Here is a 24,672-nt window from a genome sequence, read left to right as displayed (position 1 = left end):
CATCATACTAGTCATCTTTCCTCCCCAGGTGATGGAAGCCTGTGCTGTCTTTCAAGCTGACATAGCTGTATTTTCTCTGTGTTAGGTAAAGTGTGGTATCCACAGCGTTAACGGTGCCTGCAGAGCAGATTGTGAAGCCCGTTCTCTCAAACCTCAGCTGTTATTTTAAGCACATAAGCAATAGGAACAAGGGCATCAATCATGTCAAGAATCTTTGCTACCATAAGACCTTCTGCTGTTTTGCTGACACCAGAATGACATAGACCTGTAGAAGTCTGGTGGAAAATGCCACCAGGTGGCAAAATCATCCACTCTAGACTACTGTTTCTGCCCTTACGGGCAGATCCTGGAGATGAAGGCCAGGACAAGTTTGTGGTAAAGTTTCCTGTGTATTTCTTTTTCATGGAGATATGCTGAATATCCCAAGACTACATGCTGAGACAATAGCTTTATTTTCCACAAGCTGTCATTCTGGTGTGTCTGCAGAGAGTCCCATAGTAACTGCATCATGCTGTAGGTGTCTGCCTGTCTGTCACATTAGCACCCGTCAGCAGAAATAAGCTCTCCTCTTTTTGTTGTTGTTGTTGTTTTGTTTTCTTTGTATTTTGCCTTTTTTTTTTTTTTTTTCTTTGTATTTCCTGGAGATTCCCATCTGAAAGTGAGAAGGTGAGATGTTCACATAAGAACAACCTTTGCTGCCTTACTTAATCCCCACTGCATCCTGCTGCAATGACACTAAAGCCACATTTATGTGTGGTTGATCCAGGTCCAGGCTGATCTAACAGGAAAGGACAGAAATGAAAATGGGAAGTTGGAAATGCTTCCTTCAAATACGTTAGTGGGGTAAAAACTCTTCTCACAGAAGCTTGGGAGGAGCAGATAAGATTTTCCTCTGACAATTCTGAAACGTGCTCTGAAACTAAGGAGTGCTAACAGCCTTGGAAGACATGGTCATAGTCCTAGCACCAATACTATCCTAAGACCAAATCCAATCACCTATGGAATAACAACAAAGAGCCTGTAACATAAGTACGGGCTACATGTAGCTAGCTATTCAGGTACAAGTTCACATATGGGCTTTGCGAGCTCAGGTAAGCATGCCTGCACCCAGAGCAAAAAAATACTCTGCCACAACAATTTGTGTGCGCTAAGGCACATTTCAGAAAAAGCTGAAAATGGAAGGCTCAGTGGAAAGAGACCCCTAACCGAAGCAGGAAGGAGACTTAGATCTGGTAGATTGGTTTGCAAAAAATAAAGACACCAAAATAATTGTACTCTAAGGGCCTGCCCTGGCTCTGTTTCACAATGTTCTGCGATTTCTAAGCTTAAAAAAAAAGAAAAAAAAAATCTGCTACAAAAATACAGCTGTTACAAAGTCAGTTAATGTGCTGCTGGTCTGTTCACATAGCTTGGCTGAAAATGCTGCAAGGCAAAAGTAACAACAAAGATGTGCACCCCTTCCCTTCCTGTGCACCTTAATGAGGTGTGAACTCAAAAGGCTCTGTATGCCATTTATATGCTACCATTAAGTCTCAGCTATTTTTTTTTTTTTCTTTTAAAAACAATGATGTTACAGTTCCTCGGCAATCTTGTGTATCGAGTGAGGCAAGGATCTGGGGGAAGAAGTAATACGTTGTTTTATTATTAAGGACAGTTGAAGAACTGAAATCAGTCTGTTGAAAGAAACAGACTTTCTACTTTTTTAGTGCTTCACTTTATAATCTCCTAATCTTCTTTTAATTTGTTCTCATGGTGATGTGGTGGTGTGGTGATGCTTTGATTGAGCTTCCGAGGTATTTTAACAGAAGAAGAGGTTTGTTTAAACCTTTTTTTAATAAAAGTACGTAACATGAGACCACTAACTAGGCAGAAATAGATGGTGTGCATCAGGATTCTCTGGCTGTTTTCCTGGACAAGGGAAGGGAAATACGCTGTTGACTAAAATTTTACATGCCGTATTTCCTCTCAGAGGCATTATAATCTAGCGGATGAAACCTCCAGTGCTGTATTGTCCAAGGTGAAAATTCTGGTCTGCTGCAATCAGTAACAACTTTAATACTGACTGCCAAAGGGCTGGGGTTTTAGATGTGATTATGTGGCATACCCATGAATTCTCCTCTGCCCAATATGCAAGAGCAGAGCAGGAATAGATGGCACGTGTCCCTGCCTCGGGGAGTGGGAACTCTAGGCTTCGCTTGGAAGGGCAGGGGATGACTAACACCAGTCTCTGGAAAGCTCATGACCAGCACTCCCCCGATCTCTCTGCCCAGTGCATTTTACCCCAGACCGCAGAGCGTTTGCCTGGGGGAAGCAGCAGCAGAATCCATTCTGCCTGTGCCAAGCTCGGAGTTATATTTCTGGCTAGTTGCTAGGTAACTGTGCAGGAGGCTCTGTGGGGCCAGGAGTCTGTGCGGAACAGCATGGCAAAAGTATGAACTTTCAGAAATAATGAGCAACTGTCGCGCACATGTGCAAATCCTGAGTTTTCCGTGGTGCATTGCTGAGACGAACCTGAACGGGTTGATGCAGGAGCAGCAAGCGGCTCCTTTTTAACCACGGTGTTCTCCCCGTGAAAAATTTAAAGCCTCCAGCTGAAAGCTGGTGGGGCCACGGCAGCAGTTTTTTTGCATTTGCAAGATGAAGCACTTGGCCAAATGTACCCGGTTTTCTCAGTTGCCTTGTTATGCATGAGGATGGCAGTACCTCACACGCACAGAGCTGTACGGAGACCTTGCCTGCCCTGTATCGTCCCTTAATATGATCCTTACTTGTTCCATTTATTCTGTGTCTGCAGTAATCACAGACTTCATTGTTGAACCATCATGTGCCGGACCTTCTTGCAATCATTTTATTTCCCTGTATTGTTGATAGCAAGAAAACCTTGAAAATAAAAACAGAGGTTTTAACAGAGCAAATTATATTTATTAGCAACTTTGAAAATAACTTTGAAGAATGTAATCTATCTTACTAATTCTGTTATGGAGACGTCAAACAATTCTTCAGCTGTTACTTATTTTAGCAGAAATTCTTCAAGTGAATCGCTCTCCTCAGATTGTTGTCTGTCATATCCAGATGGGCAATTGAGAGTGTAACAATTATCCTTAGATGAAAATTATTTACACTCTTTTCATATTTTATCCAGTGCTAACATTAAAATGTATCAGGGGTTCTCAATATTTATATACACAAAACCTCAAAAGACTAGAAAATCCAGAATCAACAGAACTTAAGGTCAGCCTCTTACAAAATACATGAGTCTTTGATTATATATATAGAAAAGAAAGCTGTAATCAAGATATACTAGTGCAGAAATCAAAGGCAATGGAAATGCTATATAACACAGTATTTGAATTTAAAAATGTGTTCAAGAAAGTTTCCTATGACAAGCAGTCTGGGCTTAAACTAAACAGAAAAACCATTACATATTTGTGCAACATGATTTTTCTAATATTGCAATATCCATGGCTCTCCTTGCTGCCATTACTTTTCTCATTTGTCATAGTATAGAGAGTTCCTAATTATTTGCTAAATCAGTTGCAGAGTTGGTCTTAGTAAGTGTACAGGCGCAAAACAAACAATAAACAAGTAATAAAACAAACAAAAGCAGAAAGCTGCAGATCGCAATGGGCCTGTCTACTAGTACTTGAATCTTTGGCAGCAATCATGACAAGAATAACAAAATTAAACCTAAACCAACAAAAAGCCTGGAAATCTATGATGAAATATCACCAAAGTTCTTCTAATAGGCTCTGGTAAGTGTTGATGACCAGTGCAAATCGTTAATTGTCTGTGACTCTCTCACACAAAGCCTGAATCCTCTAACAACAACAACAAAAACGTAAAATAAATCAACACCCACAGATTCCCTCTGGCACGGAAAAAGGTCTGCTCTCTGCTCAACTGACTGTCACAGAGTTTACAAAATCCATGCTACACATAGCAGGAGCAATCATTTCCCCCATTCACTGGGCGGAAAACACCCACGACTTATTTTTTTCAGGTTGGATTTCTTCATAAAACAACCAGAGAGATAAAACTCCCCAGTCATTGTTCCGAAGCCTAAAAGCTTGTGATTCTTTTCTATTTATTTTCATGTCAACTTGTGCTTCATTTTGAGGGTAGAGCGGGGGTTTTAGCAGCTTAGGACGTTTTTGTTGAACCAGACAAAAGAAAATTGACTTCCTGAGGGGCCCCCGTGCCCCCACCAGCGGTCTCCGAGCAATTACGAGGAGGACCCTTTAGAGCCCGCACTCGGCCGCCGTGTTTGGCAGGCAGGAGTGCACTCAGCAGGGACACGGACACGGCGGCTCTAAGGGCCGGGGGCGGTCAGGGGGACACCCCCGTCGCCTGGCGCCCCGGCACGGCACGGCACCACACAGCCGGCCCGCCAGCGCCTCGCACGAGAAGTACGTGCGAATAGATGTTCCCGTCGAGCGCGGCCGCTTGACGGCTGAGCTAAAATATTTCGCTCGTTAATTTGGACACAACTCTCGGGGAGCTGGACTCTCCCACCCCCGCTCTCCCAGCCCCGGCCGGAGGGCTCTTAGTGCAGGGCACGGGGCAGCGCGAACCCCAACATGGCGGCGGCGGGACACGGGCGGGCAGCGAACCCCGCCGAGCGCCGCCGAACCCCGCCGAGCGCAGCCCCGCCCCGCGCCGCCCATTGGCTGCCGCGCCGGCAGTATGCAAATGAGCCCAGCGGCCCCGCTGCGTGCGGCAGCCGCCAGGCGGAAGCGGAGAGCCGCGGCGGGGCCGGGGCGGGGGGGGGCGGCGGCGGTGTGCGCGGGCACGTGTGGGGACGGGCACGTGTACAGCGGGGCACGGGTGGACACGTATGTGCTCGTGTATATGGCATATGTGTATATATATGTATATGTGTATATATATGTATATGTGTATATGTGTATATGTATATGTGTATATACACACACGCGTTAAACTATAATGTAAATATAATATAATATAAACAGTATAAACTATTAAATCCTCAGCCTGTCCCGCACCGCCTTCAAGCCAGCCCCAAAACGTTCGCCACAGCCTTGCAACTCTAGACGACTGGGAAAAGAGGCGGGGGGGGGGGGGGGGAGGAGGGTGAGGAGGAGGAGGAGGAGGAGGAGGAAGAAGTGGGGGGGTGCCCACCGCCCGCGGACGGTAACTTTACTGCTTCTTCCCCGGCTCCAGCCAAAAATTTTCTTCCCGTCTGCTGCCGTACAGAAAGCCAGCAACAGCAACAAAACCAAAACAAAGTTAACAGCCAGCCTGAGAAAAAGTAATAAAAAATATATTATTTTTTTTTCCTCGACACCCCCCAGACAAAAGGCAGAAGGCCACTTCTGGAAATCCAAACAAAACAAAAGCAAAGCAAAACAAAAAGCACAGAGCTCTTGAGAAAAAGAACTGATTTGTAACCTGGGAAATGTGAGGCCAATGGCCCGCTGGTGTGTGTGACAGACTTCAAGATCCCGTTTGTTTAATGCAGTACGCTGCAATGGTATGTGGTGCTGGAAATTATTTATATCCACATATATGTGTAATATATGACTTGCTTGGCTCTTGTTTTTTAATTCTTCCCGGCTGAGACTTTGTCTATGTGGTTTCAAAGTGGATGTTATACCCTCTTCTTAAATGCTGATACTACTTCTGTTTTACAGGATGAGATATAAGTGGTGGATTGTTTATATTTTGCTATTTTGGCAGCTTTTGTATATGGGTCACACTTTTATGCCAGGAATCAGTTGATGGGAGTTTGCGTCCAAAAGTGCTGAACTTGGCACATTTCCTGCTCCAACTTTCTCCCCCTCCCCCTGCTTTTCTGGCAGGCAACTATCAGTTAAATGCTGGAAAGGATTAATGCAAATGCTACTTTATTTGTACCTTGCAGACAGTTCTTTTTCCTTCTCGCTTGTTGCTGTAGATACTGTTTCTTTACTGTCATTTTAATGTAATATTTTCTCTCTGGCTGTGTTGGTGGTTTTGGTAGTTAATGGGCTGCAATGTTAATGTATAATGTTGAGGAAATGGCATCGCTGTTGTGTATGGTCAGCTAGATAAATTGTCTGGAGCCTTGTGATTGCTGGTCTCTTTCACACTATATTGCAGGACGAAGTGTTCGGGTGGCATTTCTGGCTGTTTTTTTTAAAGTTATTTTAGAGGGTTTCTTTTTGTTCTTCCCCCTCCCCCCCCCCCCCCCCCCCCTTTCTTTTTCTTTTCCTTTCCTTTCCCTTTTTTTTTTTTTTTTTTTTTTTTTTCCACTGCTGTTTTGTTGTGGGACCTGTGTGTGTGTTTTAATTCATTCCTTTCTCCTGCGTGTCTGTGTGTATGTGTGTGTGTGTGTGTCTGTCTGCTTTCCCTCTTGTCCTCTCTTCGCCTGTGTGTCTGGGCCACATTTTAATGCACAATATCCCATCCATTAAGTTGTGGTTGAATGCGGAGTGTGTGAGGACTTGGCAGCTATCAGGTTGAAGGGGGTGGGGAAGCCCGTTTCGGCTCTGACACAAGATGCCGATGTGGCGTGATCTGAATTATTATTAGGGCTGCGAACATGGCCATCTTCTCCTGCTGCTGGAAAGCGCTGCCATTGAACTTGAGACGGGACAGACAAGATCTCCAACTTTTTTTTTTTTTTTTTTTTTTTTTTAAGTACAGTAGCTGGCAGGGAAAAGGCGCCAAAACACACAAGATTAAAGTTCTCTGAAGCGGTCTTGTGCTGCTACCCTTAAGACTTTAACTTTGAATTGCAAGGAGAAAACAAAATAAGCAAACAAACAACAACAACAACAAAAGGTTTTTTATTCTGATTTAAACAGACATTTAAGTCCAGCTTCTGTGTCGTAGTAGTCCCATCCCCCTGTCTCCCCCCACCCCCTTAAAAAACTGGCAAGTGATAAAAACTGGCAGAAAAGATGGAGGTGAAATCTTGTTCTTGCTGCTGCTCTTTACCTCCAGAGCATTTAAGATCAGAAAATGTTATTTGTTAAAAAAGAATTTACTGTATCAGGGTAAGAGGGTTTCCATGCCTTTGTAAGGCTGAGAACATGACCCGCAGCGAGGACAAAAACTGCACAGTTGTGTAACCCAAAACGTTGTGGTTTACACAGCTTTACACTTGAGGTTTGATGTTTTCATTTGCTGGTCTGGGAGCTGTGGAAAGCTTGAGTATTATAGTCCCCATCAAACTGTATGTGGACAGAGGTCACGCGCACACACCCTTCATATATGTGTGTGTTTCTTGTAGAGCCAGTAGTGGTTTTCTGTGCTTCTGATTGCATATATACATGCTTTGTATCTGATCGTGCATATATGCAGTTTGTATATAGAATATGTTTCTTCTGATTACGCAGAAAAAAAAGATTGCTAATAAATATTATGATATATAAATTTATAGGTGCGATACTACGGTAACTCAAAAGTTGTAGTGATTGCTGTTCGCATTCCAAAGGAATCATAAATACCTTACAAATTCAGCCGCATATGAAATAAATCAAGACCTCGTAAAACAATGTATTATCTGTTTGCTTATTTAGCTAGTTGTGTTTCTTCCCTAAATGTTTGCTACCCAACTTTTTGTCTGTGTATATATATGCTAATGAATATGTATACATCTGTATGCACGGACGACAGAGCTCCTGTACATTGGGAAACTGACCAAGGCTGTGACTGTATCAAACACAAGTGAAACTTTACTTTGTAGTTGAGTGTGATGGTACAAGAAGTCTCACAAGACATGAAGTCTAGTCATATAGGTAGACTCACCATTAAGTAACACTAATGTGTTACTTAACTTACTTAATGTGATTTGGGTTATTTTTTACACATAGGTGACACAAACTGTATTTTACTCATGCTGCACAGTATTTATATGTACACCTAAGTATTTGTATACGTAATGGGTTTGTGTGTGAGAGCTGCATTTTCTAACCATGGGTTAAAAAGAAGTTAATTGTATTGCTGTTAAACTGGATGCAAAAAGCACTGTAAAGCTTGTCTTTTAGATCATGGGGACCTTTTAAGAAAAAATCTTGGAGTTGTTTCTCTGATGTTGAATCTTTTGTATTAAATGCTGTATATCTCGTTCAAATGCCCCTGATTTTTGCATTGGAATTTTCATGAAAATATAATTTCTTAGAAGTTCAGCATATGCATGTTTAGACAGTCAACCCAATTGCCCACTTGTATCTTGAGAGAATCTGAGGTTACACATTTCAGCATTAACAATACCTCTCTCTTTGATTTCTGATGCATAATAATAGTGTTGTGCTCCAAAACTCAAAACAGTTGAGCAGTTGTCTGGACAAAGGGCATCAGCTGAAATTTTGCTTTAGGAAGTATATCAGTGGCATAACTGGCCTTTCCACTTTTTAACATCATTATCTCTGAAGTTCAAGGGCAATGTCATCTCCCAGCATCTGATAACATTTGCGTACACTGTCTGCAACTGAAAGAGGAGAAGACACTTTCAGTGCAAGTCCAGGGTACTAAAATCTCCACTGCTAGCCAAAAAAATGCTCCAAAAGAGATAGGGTGGGTGTTGGGGATCAAGACCATCTGTCCCAGGGTTGATGTGGGTAAGGACTTGGAGGCAAATGGTCAGCTTTTGCACAAAGTCTTCATGCAAGCCTAGGTCCAGACTCTACGGCTGCTGTCATTGCCATGTTAACACTGTGGCTCTCCAGGCTAACCTGCTTGCTCGTGTGTACGGGCCTCTCTCAGGGAAAACCCTCCCTCCCATGCAGGTTTCCACTGGGATTCACTGGGAGGAACCAGAGGGCTCAACGAAAGACAACCCACACTGTGCCCACCTTGCCTCCTAGGGGATGTGCAGGAGAGGACGGTTCTGGAGCCCCATTGGGCAGGCGGCTCCATTCCCCTCAGGGTGCCTTCAGGTGTGGGGCCTGCTCCATCCTGTCCCAGCAGCACCACAACAGGCCGCAGTGCTTGGCTCCGCACCCTGTCCTGGTCTGCTTTGGGTCGGGATGCAAAATGGCTCCCACCGGTGGAGACACAAACCCAGCCCCTCCCTGACTTCCCCTTGCAGAAAACACAGCTTGGTGTCTTCCCTACCTTGCTCCTTGCTCCACGTGCTTTGTTGCCCTTGCCTTTCCTCACTTCCAGGACTCTGCCAGGCATTTCTTGCTGTCAGTGCACGGGTTTGTATCTCAAAGCTGGCCCTTGGCCTGGACCTGGGAGGATGTGGTGCCTCCCGCGAGTCCTGCCTGGGAAAGAGCAGGCTTCTGAAGCCTCTGCAGCTCTCAGGGCAGGTGACATGGGGCTGGGGACTCACCTTGGTCCTCGTGGAGGAGTGAGAAGGAGAAAGGAGTTGGGGAGGGCTTATTGTGGCATTAGATCAGGTCTGCAATAATGGCTTGTTGTGTAAGAGTTCAAGCACTCAGAGAGGTGTGTTCAAGGACATCAGTGCATTTGTGCCAAGGGGAATGTCTTTTATGGTAAATTAACTCCAGTTAAATTGAATATTTATTCAAAGGGAAACTCCGGTATTTAAAGCTGGCGTTATCAGCTTTTTGCAGTGTCTGGGTGAAGGAAGAGATGATAGGATTTGGGGGGGTATTCTCCACCAGATAGGAGAATAAATGTGCTCGCTGTCGTTAACCCCGAATTTGCCTCATCCTTTCCCGCCCGAGTGCTTGCTCTGAACTTGTCACTTATTAATGTGGTCTGCGAAAAGGAACAACGGTGGGTGTCGGTTGAACCCTGCAAATCCGAGGGGACTCTGCAAGTGCAGCCAGAGACCGAGGTGCGGAGCGGACCCCGCAAGGGTTAACGCGTTGGGCTCTAGCTGTTTCCTTTGACATTACCTGTCTTGCACGGGCTCTCTCCTTCCCCCGCCCTTCCCCCTTCTCCTTTTGGTTTGTAAATTTATGTGAATTGCAGCTGGTAGACTTGGCAAGCTCCCCTCATTAAGAGCCCTCTTTGAAAATGGGCTGTGTTTGAGCATTTCCCTAATGAGGACAGGACGGGGTTAAAAAGTGACCATTTCATGGTTGACTTGAACCTGCCTACTTTCCTTGATGTGTCGTCGTGAGATGCCTGGCGTGAATAAACTCACTTCGGGAAGGAGGAAGCCCGTGGTCCCTCCAGGACACCGCCGGGGGCTGCGAGACGCCACCGGCAGAGGCAGCACCGGTGCCGGGGGGAGGCAGACGCCGCGCCCCCAGCCCCGCCGTGCATTCAGGGCCACACCGGGCAAATTCCCTTCTCCGAGCCTCCTGCCTGGCCAGAAAACGCGTCCCGGGGCTGCAGCTCCCCCGGTGCCGCGGGGGCCGAGGTCGTATCCCGAAAGGGGGAAGGAAAAGAAACCCCCTGCAGACGACAGCCCGATCCCCTCCCTGTGTCCCCCTCCCTCAGCCGCCGCCGCAACTTTTTTTTCCCACCGGAGGAGAGGGAAAATGAGGGATGTTTGCAAAACGTGCTCGTTCCTTCTGCGGCGTTAGGTGGTGATTAATAAAGAGGGAGGGCAGGGGAGGGGGATATGGTGGACAAGGAATGTGTTTGCAGGAGGAGGAGTGTAAGGGATGGTTGTGTAATTAAATAATTAAAAAAAAAAAATACTTAAGTCTCATTTGGGGAGAGAGCTGGAACGGGGTCCAGAGGGTGTAACCGGTGAATTTTTCAACTTCCAAGTTTTGAACAGTGAGAGGAAAAGCCAAGGGGAAGACTGCGCGCGAGCAAATAGGGAGGGAGAGCGAGGGAGAGATTTATCGTTTGAATTTTCAAGAGATCATTTTTATTATAGTGGGCGTTTGGAAAGCAGTCTCTTAACATTACCCACAGAGAACGGGAGGGAGGGCGGAGGGAGCGGATAGGCAGAGGGAGCAGGAGGCAGCGGCAGCCGCGAGAGGAGCCCGGAGATTGCGCGCTGCGGAGCTTTCCCACCCTTGGGGGACGCACACGCTCGCTCCGGCTCGCTCCCGCACACATGGTCGCTGCCGTGCAAAGTTTCGCCTGCTCCGGGATTTCGCTGCGCCGCTCCGGGCTGTAACCTTGAACTTTCGAGAGCGTGGTGACAGTGCCATAATAACCCACCACCAACTTCTTTAAAAAAAAAAAAAAAAATTAAAAAAAAAAAAGCCAAACAAAAAATCCTCCCGCCCACCCCCCCCACCCCCCCCACCCCCCCCGCCGCTCGAGTCCTTCCCCCCTCATCTGCAAAACAACCAGCAGCAGCAGCAGCAGCAGCAGCAAAACCAAGACTCCTGCGCCGCCGACAACAAGAGGGTTAAAAGTGTAGATTGGATTTCACCCCGGGAAATCTAGCACACGGAGTGAACTTGAATCTTTGGCTATTTAAGGAGGACCGGGGTTTGTTGTGAAGTTGTGATCCAGGGCAGAGCCCCGTCCTGATTGATTTCATCTTCCTTGAGTCTCAGATGACTGTAAAATGAATAGATGAAATTATTCCTTTTTTGAGGCTTTTTCTTAGGGGCTCTCCGGGCAAGCGTGGTCTCAAAGCGAAGTCATGATGTATTCTCCAATCTGTCTCACTCAGGTATAGACGCATTTTGTTTAATTTCATTTATTTATTCGTTTATTTACTTATTTTCACGTGCTTTTTTTATATTTGTGTGTGAGTTGTTAATGAGTCATTGCTAGTAGTGGTAATGGGTTAACGCGCAGTTGTAACTGCTTGTCAGATCCAAACTCCTCTCTCAGGAGGGGAATACTGGAGGATCAACTGTACCAGGCCATTGTTTTGGGGAGATCCATTCAAAGTGTCACTCGGAGACAAATGCTGTTAATTGCTAGTGCATAAGGAGTCAAAGGTTAACAGAATGGAAATGAGCGCAATTACGCAAAAAAAGCAGGTTCGAGAAGTATTGATTTGATTGGAATCAAACACTCCGCGGTCTTTTCAGCCCGCCGGCGTACGCGGAACCTAACGAAAGCCTTTAAAAGGAAAAGTGCTGTTTTTGACCGAAAAAAAAAAAAAAAAAGGCAGCGAGCGCGCTCTTGGCGCGAAGCGATCCCGTCTTAGGCTTAATTAGCAGCGCGCAGCCTGCCAGCGGCGGGGGCGAGGGGGACGCGGCTGCCTCCCGGGCGCGCAGCATCCGCGGCGGAGCGCGGAGCTCAACGCGGGGCTCACCGTGGGGCTCACCGTGGGGCTGGCCGCCGGCACGCAGCGAAGGCAGCGGGACGGGGAGCCGCGGGTCCCGGCCGGGGTCCCCCCGAGCGAGTTTGGGATCTGGGGGCAGAGAGGTGCCCGGCCTCAGCCGCCGCGGGGAGGTCGCCGCCGGGGCTGCGCTGGGGAGGGGGCACCGGCCGGGGGGATGGAAACGCCGTGGGCAGAAGGCAGGGGATAGTTCTGAGAAGCTTTTGTGAAAGTCTGTCTTAGGAGGATGTGATGTAAACTGATTAAGCGATAGCGGCTTGCTTCCACATTGGCGCAACAAATAGCTAAAGAAGGCGAAAACGTGAGAAAGTGGCGTCTCGCGCTGTACGGTAATTAAGCGGGCAGCGACGCGCTTATAGCTGCATGGCGAATAAATAAATGCGATTTAAGTTATTCGACAATTAGAAAGCATTGTAATTCAAAAGGACTGAAGTATTCATAAATTGTGAATGAAGATGGAAACAACGATAAGGCTTATTCAGTGATTGGAAGCAGTCCTGTAGCTTTTTGGCTGACACATTTTTTATTGTTTATATTTTGTTTGGCATCTAAGTGTGATTGACTTAGATATGGATATTTTCAGAAAGTAAACCTGAGCGTCAGCGGAGCAAAGCTGGAAAAGAGTGCCGTAGAAATATTTCTTCCTCAAAAGAAAAATTACTGCATGTGGCAAGCATTTTGTGTAGCAGATATACGTACGCTCGCAGGTACACACAGAGAAATAATTGCTTACCTTCAATTAGCAAAAATCAATTCTGTGCGTCCTACCCGTCGTGTGAAATGACAGGCAGTGAGACCTCTGTCCTAGGATATATACCTTACAGTACAACTTAGCACTTCTAACACCGAAAACACGCACGTTTTCACTACCACCTCTAGCACGGCGGGCAGTTCATTTTGTTGTTTTCTGCTTTAATGACTTTTTTTTTTTTTTTTTTTTTTTTTCCCATATCTTTGCCTTTTGGACTCAGATGCAATAGATTTCCCCGCTTTTCGCAAATCTATATTAAAATACCATACCTAGGTACATACAAACACATAACTTTATACTGCTGCAGTCACAGATACTGGAGAGCGATTCCTGGCTTTCGTGTGTTAATAACTTCTACCTTACATTTTGTAATCCTGCTGTATCATCTGCTGTGTCGGAGCAGTTCACACTTAGAGGCACATGTAGGGAACACAATTGCAGCAATTTGATTTTAATTTGGATTTTTTTTTTTTCTCTATCTGTTCGGAATGATAAGAGCTGTTTTGAAATGGTCTTTCCTCTTCCCAAATTAAAAATTCAGATTATGTTGGAAATGAGAATGTATGCTTTCCTCTATTAATTTATTTAAAGCATAAAACTGATTAATCTTATTTTGGTTTGCAACTGAGTTAAAACAGTACTGCCAAATTTGTTCTCTCTATTGTTTTCTGCCTCTCTAAGGCTTTACACAGATGCATGTTGACTGTGACAGGGTATGCTCAGTAGAAAATATTTTGGTTAAAGTTCAAAACACAGAACACCTGTTTGGATCAAGCTAGTGCACAAGCACCAGTTCAGTTTGTGCCGATAGAGTGCTGAAGCACCTTTCAGAAACAAGTCTAAAATCCCAAAGTGCAGTTTTAAGACAGCCCTTGGCAATTCAAATGTTACCCATGACTGTTTCAATAAAAGTTTGGTGGATGTAAAATAACTTCAAGGAAGACTGAAGACTTGGCAAAAGCACTTTAATTAGGGGGTGGGGGCATGAGGGTCTTTTTCTCTGTCCCCCACATGTCTCTTTCCCCCTGTTTGGGAATGAGTATAAACTACATTTATCTCTCTTGCTGAGGCATGATAGGATGCAGTTACCGCATGCCTTTAAGTGCTTAGACTCTTGTGATATTTTTACCACGTTTATTTTTATGTTATGGTGGTCCAGGAAACTCAGAATATGTAGCCTTTTTCTTACCCCCTTATAATACGTTATGCACAAGGAAAATCCACATGGGGAATTGAATGCATGAAGTTTTTGCTGTAAAATTTCTAGACTTCTGCCTTGTATACTTGTTGTATGAACCTAGGTTCAAACTTTGATGAATTGATACCAAGTTTATGAGTGAAAAATATGAGAGCGGCACTGCATTTCTCCTTTACCTATTCCAAAAAGAAAAGCCGGCCTATCTATCATCATTACAATACAATTAGACTACTGGTATTTTTTCCTTTATTTACAAACTGCATAGTTATTCTATAATAACTTCCATTTTAATTTAAATTGTCAATACAGAATGGTTCACCTGAGCCATTTGATATGACGTTTGAAAATCTTTCCTCCATAAATCACTCTACTGCAAGAGCAACTATGGCACATGGGTAAGTGCCACATAAAAATCATTTTTCAATATTGCCGTATGAATATTAAGGGGAAAAATCAAATTCTGTAGATGGCTTTTTAGGAGGTTTAGTGGTGAATGTGTGTGATTAATTGCAAATCTCCATTTAGGATCCTTTTTATGGGCACTTCTTGTCAAGTAATGTTTCATTTGAAAGGACTCCAGATGCACAATGAATCTCTCACAGATATCTGATAATATTGCTCTAGAACAGGATGTTCTTTGCTGTCTTTCTCCTTCACACTCTTTCACATATATTTATAGCTTTAGGACTTAATGATATCATGAAAGAAAAGCCTGAATACAGTCTTAAAAAGGTTTCTTTTTTTTTTTTTTTTTTTTTTTTTTTGTTTTGTTTTACTCTCTGAAAAGGAAAACATTCAACCACTATTCAACCAGTGGAGACTGAAATTTAAAAACAGGCATTTATCTCTATAAAATTTTCATAGATATAAATGCTATTGGTTATTATTGGTAACACAATGTGCAGCACCTGAAGGCGAAGCCATTCTGGAAGAGTTTGCCGTGTCCATCTTAAAAAGAAAACTAGATCTGCAGTTTTCTAGTAGTGTAGAATTTCCATGTTAATTTTATTGCCATTTAAAGTTATAAATGTTGGAATCTGTTTTAGACATAGGGTAAATTATTGTATTTGGGAAAAAAAAAATATCTATCAAAGCTCTTCAGCCCCCTGTCTTTTTTCTTACCCCACATTTAATCACAGATATTAGAATTTTCAAGATGTGAAGGAATTCTGTTTTGCTCATTCTAAAATTAATTGTAAGGATTTTACACTGAAAAACCTTCCTCCTTATGCTTAGTTAAAATTTTATTAACATTTTATGTAAATGCTCTGATTAAGATGACTTTCATAGGTGAAAAAATAAACTTTTGATAGTAGTTAGAATTGAGGGGGAAAAAAGCATGGCATTGGAAAGCGTATGAAGATAGGGAAGTCTTATCATGGGCTGTGGTTACTCAGAGCAGTATTGCCTTCCCACACAAAGAACAGATTGTGGTTTAACTCTTTCCATGGCCTAGTTTCATGTGCCAGTATAGTATCAGAATTGTTCAAATCTCTGCTGGAAACTACTAGTCAGTTTAATTATTACCTTTGTGACTTTGTCAAATGTCGTACTGTAGTGGAATAGTTTATGTGCTGAATTATCTTCTAATATTCTCTCCCCCCCCCCCCCTTTTTTTTTTTTTATTTATTATTATTGTTTTTTCTCTGTGAAGGTAACATGGACATAGGGAAATGGCTTGCAACTTGTTTTCTGTTTAATTTGAGGGTGGTGGCGGAAGCAAGGTAACCAGTTCCAGTAGGTTTTTACCATTCAGGAAATTTTAAAGTTTGTTTGAAATTTGAAGATTTAAATACTAAATTCTTGTCCTGAAGCTTCTACAATGGCAGTCTGAACTCTCTATAATTGAGACCATTAGTTATATTTTCATCATTTTTTCCCTAATGGAGTTAATCAACCTACTGATTAAACATAATTCATTCCCTGTCTAGCAATGTAGCTAAAATATTAGTTTGTTAATTGTATAAATATAATTGTATTTAAAAGGTTCAGTTTTAGTTTGATTGAACCGTGCCAGTCAGCATGATGAACAATCTGCATGGTATTTTAAACTACATATGCCTACACACAGAGAGGTATCTTCCCTAAGGTCTCCCTTGCAAACCAAAATACAGTAATGTTTGATAAGCAGATCACACTGTTTTAAAGAGCAGATTTGTTCACAGAAGAGGCTTTAGTTTTTGGGAAAGGCCTATTTAGATATTAACATGGATGTGTAGGATGGTACTTTAAGCAGACAAAACAAATTAATTTAATTGCTATAGGATGTGCTTGTAGACGACAACTACGCATTACCTCCTTAATGTAATACATATTGCTGCTAGGCAGAAGATAAGAACTTTCAGGTGTAGCCAGATGATAGAAAGGGATATTTTGGAACTGTAAATAAATTGCATGGGTATCACAAAAGCAGCATTTGACCAGCGGTGCACTCGTAATGTCACTCTGCCACAGCATGCAGGAACACAAAGAATGCAAAGTTTGTGCCAAGTTGCCATTTTTCATTGTACACCTCAGATTGATTTTTAAGGGGTTTAGAATAATTGCCACACTCATGTGATCAGTTAACAAATTAACTGACTCTGTGGGGCTTCAAAACCCATAGTGGAGCTGCCAGAAGAAAATTAATGTAATTTTTGTTCTCAACTTCATAAACTTTCATTTTACAGAGTTTGGGGGTGGTGGGAGGGAAGCCTGAAGAGCTAAAAGTACAGAAGCTTCTGTTCAGGATTTGTGTACGACACGCTGTGTCTTTTCCCCACTTTCCCTTACTATATACTGGTTTCTCTAGTTACCACCGCTGGAATGGTGCTGTTTCAGTGCTGGAATGTTGGACGTTTGATAAGAAAATGGATCAAGTTTAATGGCGCATGCTCTTTGTGCCACCAGCAGTCTCTTGCTGAGAGCATGCTCCAAAAGCGGGAACTGTGTGGCATTACACTGAGCATGTATATGCTTTGTGTTTCTGTGCCACAGAGAAGAGAAATGAACTGTGTGGCATTCGCCTCAGCATTCTGAACGTTTCTTCTCAGATTTTTTAAAACCGTATAGTGTCCTCTTTGCACAATGGTACTTTTCTTGATGCTAGCCATTCACTCAGAGATTTAAATGTTAGAAATAAAACATCTCAATAGCATCTCTTTTAAATGATGTAGTCTTTATAGCATTGTGGGATGAAGTGAGGGGAGGCATACAGAATAAAATCTTCACAGGGTTCTTTTAAAGAGTGAAATATAGGGAAAATGTGATTCTTCGTGTACTTTTGTCTGTTGCCTGATAGCAATAATAAACGCGTAAAAGATGTTATGCAGAATTTTGCATAGATTTTAACTAACTATTTAGTGTTTATTCTCTTCATCTTGGAATTCACTTTAAGATTTTCAGAAATCTTTCTTGATAATGCTTTGATTATGAGAGGTTACTGACTTTGAGTTTTCTTCCTCTCTTTTTTTTTTTTTTTTTTTTTTTTTTTTCCCTCCACTTCTCTTCACAGGATGAATTTCACCCGTTCATTGAGGCACTTCTTCCACATGTCCGTGCAATTGCCTACACTTGGTTCAACCTCCAGGCTCGAAAACGCAAGTACTTCAAAAAACATGAAAAACGAATGTCAAAGGATGAGGAAAGAGCAGTCAAGGATGAGCTACTTAGCGAAAAGCCCGAAATTAAACAGAAGTGGGCATCCAGGCTCCTCGCCAAGCTGCGCAAAGATATTCGCCAAGAGTTCCGGGAGGATTTTGTGCTCACGGTGACTGGGAAGAAGCACCCATGCTGTGTATTGTCCAATCCTGACCAGAAGGGTAAGATTAGGAGAATCGACTGCCTGAGACAGGCTGACAAAGTCTGGCGTCTGGATCTAGTCATGGTGATCCTGTTCAAAGGCATCCCCTTGGAAAGTACGGATGGAGAGCGGCTCATGAAATCCCCACATTGCACAAATCCAGCACTTTGCGTCCAGCCACACCACATAACAGTATCAGTCAAGGAGCTTGATTTGTTTTTGGCATACTACGTGCAGGAGCAAGGTAGGAAGCAGATTGTTGTGTTTCTATGTTAGTGTGTCAAACTCTGATTCTGAGTAGCCCTGTTTCCCCTATGGGCTCACTTCCAGTGAAACATTATTCTGTGGTCTCTATACATAATGTGGGTACATATCCTTATGTAAATCAGCATGTATACATATATACACAAATACACATATACTCCTACAGACCTGTGCAAGTGACATGTATGTTTGACATATGTCTCTTGTTCTCTTTCAGGAGAAAGTAGGACATACCAGAGTAGTACTTTAGTTCATCTGAAGCTGCCTTATTTATTTATTTATTTATTTAACTTATTTATTTTCTTGAAAAAGGGGCACAATATTGTGTATTTTTTCCAGTAGCGACTTCAGAAAACATTCTTCTCTTTAAAGTTTTTGTGTGTCCTCCCCACCCAACCCACCAGTATTGTTAGTAACAGATGCAGGTATGTGCAATTGCACAATCACAATAAATAATATAAATATTTATTCTTGCATTTTCATTTACAAATAATCAAAAATCCATCTTTATGTTGATGATTCTATTGTAACCCTAAACACAATTATAGACTTTCTCATGACTATTAAATAAATATGAAAAAAAATTTAGCACAGGAATGCAGCTTAGTAAATATTTAGTAGTCAGAATTACAGCATACACTACTTTACGTTTTATTCATATTTATATCATTAGCTCATGTTTCCTATCTGAGTCTTGAAAAACAAAGATATTTATAGAGAATTTTCCATAAAAAGTATATTTTCATAATCACACCAGTATAATTAATTTTATTTGGCAGATAATTAAAATATGAAAAATCACAGAAAAGCTCCTTTAGCTTAATTTTATGGAACTTAAATACAAACAGTGCTTCTGGTAATCATATCTCAGGGAAAAAATGCTATTCATTTTACATATTCACATAACAATATTCATATGCAGGTCCCCCAGAATCATAAATGGCTGTAAGTAGATAAAGGTTTTCCTCTGATCCTAAGCCTGCTGAGAAACATTTTCTCTGTGTGCATCGTTTGCGTTCTTTCTGCTGATTATATCATCCTCTAGCCATCTTTGTATTGCTGGCTGATAAGCAGCAATAAAACATTTATTTTTTAGCCGCAGATCTAAACCAGGGAAAGTTTGAACGGCTGCAGATGGTGGGCCATTTTACAACTTGGCCTGGTAGTAGGCAGAAATGGCCTGCAGAAGGGCAGATGGCAGGCTGTTATCTGATGCCCGATACATAACTCTGGATCTAACCAAAAAATAAACTGAATGGATTTTATTAGTAACAAAAAAGTGAAATTGCACATCTTCTTTCAATGTGTATTCATTGTTTTAAAGAACAGATACACAAGACAACCTTTTTATTTTCAATGAATTTTTCTGTTAGAAATTCAGACATTCAAATGGTGTACTGTGTTCCTGTGAATGTATAAATTGTTTTCAATTTTGTTATTTGTTCCTCATGAAAAAATTCCTTTTTTTTCCCTTTTGTTTGTATTTTATATATTTTCTCTCCACAGTAGTAGAAAATGTACTTAGAAATTTTGCAGCGACTTTAAGTAGTTGCACAGTCTGGTAAATCTGATCCTCAAAAGCATAAAAAATAAGTTTTCTATGATAGTATTAAACAAAATATCTTAATTACAAAATATTTTTAACTTCAAATTTCCTTGAAGGAAAAAAAAAAAAAAAAAAAAGAACATTAGTTTGAATGCAAATATTGCAAGATATAGCTTACTGATTAATTCTAATGGATATACCTGTCTGTAAAAGTCAAAACTATAAAGGGAGGCAAAATAGCTTATGTAGATCTTGAACCGAAGAAGCTGTGGTCAGGGTACTCACACTCTTGATTTTAAGTTGTTGGAAGCCAGTAACTTGAAATGGGGCAAGAAAATGAAAGGCATAGCTGATATACTGTTTTAAATGGATTGAGAATATGAGATTATTCAAAATATTTGTCTAAACAGAAATGAGTAAGATAAGCATGCTGTAATATTATAACTTCCAAAGTTACAAGAAGCTACTTCAGGAATATACGGGAAGATGAAGCTGGCTAATTTCTTTGTACCAAGCCACCCTCAGTAGACCCTTTTGTTTGTTGTGAACCGCGTGTATTTTTTATCTCTCTTGCTGCTTTACAGTTAATCTTCTGTTAACATCTGTTGGCTCTCTTCTTGAAGAAGTCATATTAAGTTATCTTTGTATTTTTATCCCGTTTTGTCAAACTTTGATTCTCTGTCCTCAGTGAAAGCAGGTTAATTGTGGCACTTTGCAGTGCACTTGATTAAGAGCACCAGGCTTTCCAAAAGATAAGCATGAAGTCAACCAAAATGCTGCCTTTTACACATGCTGTTTTGCTTTTTATTTCTATTTTGGAATTCAAAACCCGCTTAATAGTATCATATAAAAAACAAGTAGAGAAATAGAAACAATTTAATTGCTGAATGAAATATGAAGAATGAATTAGCACACAAAATGAATAAAGGGGCCAAAAAGTATGTTTTTTTTTGTTGCTTTAAAAAAGAAGATTAGGGGAAAAAGGAGGAGGAAGGATAGTTTGAGTGCCAGTGATGGTTGCCAGTGGCACCAGGATTGGCATCAGACCTTCTTTGTTTAGCCTAGGATGCCTGTGATTTGTTGGTTGGCATCCGCATTGCAGTGCAGAGTGCATGTTACAATATATTGACAATTTCCAGATCTAGAAGTGTCAATAATCCTTTCAGTTCCTAATAAAAAGAGCTTCTACTTCCACATCTGCCTTGAAGGATGAAATAAAGACTGACCTATGAAGTTCTATCATTGACCAACTTCACCTGGTTCTGCTTTTCGCTCACCTCCCTCAGAATTCAGCATCTTTTTCTCCCTATTCCCTTTCTACCATCCTCTTGCGCTTTAGGAACTTTTTTTTTTTTTAATTTAATTTTAATTTAATTTTATTTTTTTAAAAAGAGGCTTGGCATAGGTTGCAATGCCTTTGACTGAAATGGAGGAAGAAAATGGGAGGCACACAGTGATCAATGTTTAGCCTCAAAATAATTTTAAATCATAATACATTTCTACAGGACTCTGCTTGTTTTGTGTATCTAGTCCACCCTCCCCTCTCACTGTTTGTTTGTTTTTTTTTAAAGCCCAAACCTTGTGAATGCCACAAATGTTGTTTCTAATGACAAAAATGCCCCCTCCCCCCCCTTTTTTTTAGCTAGCATCAGAGACATTTTTTTGTTCGTTTGTTTGTCTATCATTTAATATGAAATGCATCTGAGTCCATAAAATCATTTGATGGTATTTGACTCAATCAGTGCAGCGCTTAGGCTGTGTTCCCGTTGCTACAAGAACCGCCATTTTGTTTGTCAAGTGCCAGGAGAGGAGAAAAAAAAAAGGCAGACAATGTGCTTGATGCCAATAATGGTTGCCAGTGGCACCGAGGTTGGCATCAGACCCTCTTTGTCTAGTTGCTGAATGCCTTTGATTCGTTGGTTGGCATCCGCATTGCAGTGGGCACATTGGAAAGTTTTTGACAATCAGTGAATGAAAGCTGCAGTACTTGTTTGCTGCAACAGAACCCAGATAATATAAATCCCTTCTTCTGATAGATGTTTTGCTTAGTCTTACAATGCCTGATTAATAAATAAATAAATAAATAAATAAATACATTACTCTTTTGCTAAAACATAAAATATCTCATTGCAGTGTGTCTCATCTGCAGAATTCCTAATCCTCACGTTGTCTCTGCTGTTTTTCTTCCTTGCAGCATAAATAAAATTCAAAGATGATATTAGGTATTTTAGAAGATAGTGAATGAAGCATAATAGACCTTGAGAAATATTCTGGGAACTTAAAGAACTGAAGCAATGGTAAATGTAAATGGTAAATATTTGTAAGTCTTTTAAACGTGTGTGCCTCTCAGAGTATATTTCTCAGATCAGTCATGTTGCTGTTTACACTCTCCTTTGTCCTTTTGCAGGACTGATATAACTGGGGGAGCCTGCATCCCCAGCTGTTAATAAAATCTGAAGTTGAGGGAAGGATCTTTTAAACTATCCAAGAAGGAGAACAGAAAATAGTTGCAGATGTTCTTCGTCTGGTACTGCTCAGGCACTCCTGATTTTTTAAAGTTCTTAAAACATCAAGATGTAGTTACAGTTCCAGCTGCAGATTTTCTGCTACCAGGAACTCTGCAAAAAGGCTAAATCATTTCTGTTGGAAGTTTCCTAGATAGTTAGTATTAATATTGCTTTCCGGTTAACTGCTATTATCTCGTTAATTAATAAGAAGGATTAGCAGCCCTACCCAAAGGGCTGCACAGAAGGAAGCCTGGCCTACGTGAGCCCCTGTGTCACCAGACTGTGTCCTGTCTCTCCGGGGGTTGCGGGAAAAAAGGGAAAAAGGAAGGATAGGCGGGAAAATAAAGAGGGGGAGAGGCAGGAAGCGGGCTGGTTCCCTGCAGACGAGGTAGGGGAGAACTTCTCCTGCGAGGATTCATCTGTTGGGCCGCTGGGAAGCATGCAGATCCCAGGAGAGAGGGGGCCGGCTGCGTGCTGGCATGGCACGCACACCACATGGCTGCAGCCGGCTGCTGCGTCAAGAAGCCAATGCAGGCTGCGCCAGGTTTGTCACGCACGCTGTCCTGATCCTTTGGCCAGCACCTTTAAAGATCATCTAAGCCCGAGTGCAGGCATTCCCGGGCTGCACCTGCATGGATCCAAAACTGCTTCTAGTCCAGCTAAATGCAGAGGAATCAGCAATCCCTTAGCGAGCAGGGATACCCGCCTTCTCACTTTGGCAGTGCTAGTGAGGCGTGCGCGCAGACTTGAGCTCAAATTTTTGAATACGTCTGTGTAGTCATTCTTATATCACACTTCAGTTTACATATAGTAAGCATAGAAAACTGAGGATAGAGTAACATGGTGATAATACTTTGCTTTTTTACAACAGTAAATAATATATTTTTTCTGTTAGTTTTCTTTAAGTATAAGAAATTCCACTTAAGATTGGACCCAAAATAATGTTATAACCATCTCATTGTATAATTCCTATAAAGTTGAAACATCTATATGTCACAACACCCTGAAGAATTGTGGACAAGAATTTTCATTTCTTGTGTGCATTGATGCTTCCACACACAATTAATAGATAAATAAATTAATAATAAAAAAAGGGGCCTGGAAGAATCAATCATTCTGTTGAATTGCTGATTGTTCCTACTTCCATTAACTTGAATGATTTGCCTCCTTCTAAATACTTTATATGGGAACATACAATTGAACCTTTAACCTGTTTTGCAGAAGGATATGTCAAGGCACAAGTAAGTTTTGCTGGAGTTTACACAGCAAATTGTTAGTTGCACTGGGAACAACAGGAAATAGAGATTATTACTGCCTGTACCTTATAGGTGTCTAAATGCTCTTGAAGCCTATTACTTACATGCTCAAATGGCATGCTGATCCCTTGCATTAAATCTCAATTTGGAGTCAGAGAGCCAGTACAGAAGTAGAGGTAGGAGTTTGTTTTATTTGTTCTCAAATGAGAAGAGCTTTTGTAGTTTAAGAAGCTGATAGGGAAAAATAAACACTTTAAAAATGTTGGATTATTTTGAGCAATTCCCGTTTATTCAGGCATACAGAAAATGTAATTTTAAAACACTGCTTGTGTCAATTTAAAAAGACACCTTTTGACTTCTTTTCTAGTTTTATACTGTAAAACGTAGGATGACAACTTGGTCAAGTATCTCAAATGTGCTCAACATTACAGACGGAAAAGGTATTTGTCATTAAAAGATGGGGGCTATTTTCATGTGTATGTAGGCATGGGGATATTTTTCAATTGACTATTATGAATATTTTGTGTATGGAGACACAGGAAAATAAAACACTTGAAAAGGGCACACATCAGTCAAACAGTAAAAATGAAGAATTCAAAATGTATTTATTTTTTGTTTTTAATTTTAATTTTCCTCAGACCAGTGTTGTGGGTGATATGACAAATTCATGAGAAATAAATGGGGAATTTTAGTATTTAATTTACTATTGCAATCAGGAATGAAATATATATGTTTTAGGAAAGAGTCTTTTGCTTTTTACTTATTCTGTTTTTTTCTTGATAAACCAGGGAGGTCATTTTCACAGGGTTAAATGATATTAATTATGTTTAAGACAAAGGAAGTTATGGTTAAATAAATTCCATGCAATTAGTTGAAAATTTAGAGGTTAGCATTAATTTATGAATCACATTTAGATTGACAGCAAGAAGCAATGAAGTAAAGAACAGAAAAGAAAACAGAAAATTATTGCTTCATGGTAATTTCAGACAGAAGAACAATTCTGGGAACAACAAAAAATATATATTTCTAAACTGTAAATAAGGTCACTAATTCATAAGGGAAATACTTCAAGTAACAGCAGAGGTTTATGTTTTAAATTTCTTATTTTTCATGCATATTGGATTTGTTGTAACTGAAAACTTTATAAAGTAATTAAACACTAATACCACTGGATGTTGAATTTTAAAGTCTGTTGCACCAGAATTGCTGTCAAAGCGACATCTTTTTCTAGCCTTCCTATCTACC

The 24,672-nt window shown here is 41.4% G+C and overlaps 1 protein-coding gene across 10 annotated transcripts in view; it reads left to right on the top strand.

Moving 5' to 3' along the window:
- Positions 1 to 10,673: 10,673 nt before the first annotated feature.
- The window catches only part of NFIB (nuclear factor I B), a 188,724-nt gene continuing 174,725 nt past the window's right edge, over positions 10,674 to 24,672 (top strand). For 3 of the 10 annotated variants that reach the window (XM_082784207.1, XM_082784206.1, XM_082784202.1), the window contains exons 1-2: positions 10,674 to 11,503; positions 17,567 to 18,098. In XM_082784207.1, the coding sequence (XP_082640333.1) occupies positions 11,474 to 11,503; positions 17,567 to 18,098 (562 nt within the window). In that variant the 5' untranslated portion in view covers positions 10,674 to 11,473. The remainder of the gene's footprint in view (positions 11,504 to 17,566; positions 18,099 to 24,672) is intronic. The other 7 variants (XR_014319416.1, XM_082784203.1, XM_082784204.1 and 4 more) reach the window with 5 other exon arrangements.

The sequence above is a fragment of the Aythya marila genome (assembly GCF_965140915.1).
Source record: "Aythya marila genome assembly, chromosome: Z".
NCBI classification, from domain to species: domain Eukaryota; kingdom Metazoa; phylum Chordata; class Aves; order Anseriformes; family Anatidae; genus Aythya; species Aythya marila.
Note: the sequence above shows the minus strand (reverse complement) of the source record. Positions and strands in the feature narration are given on the sequence as shown.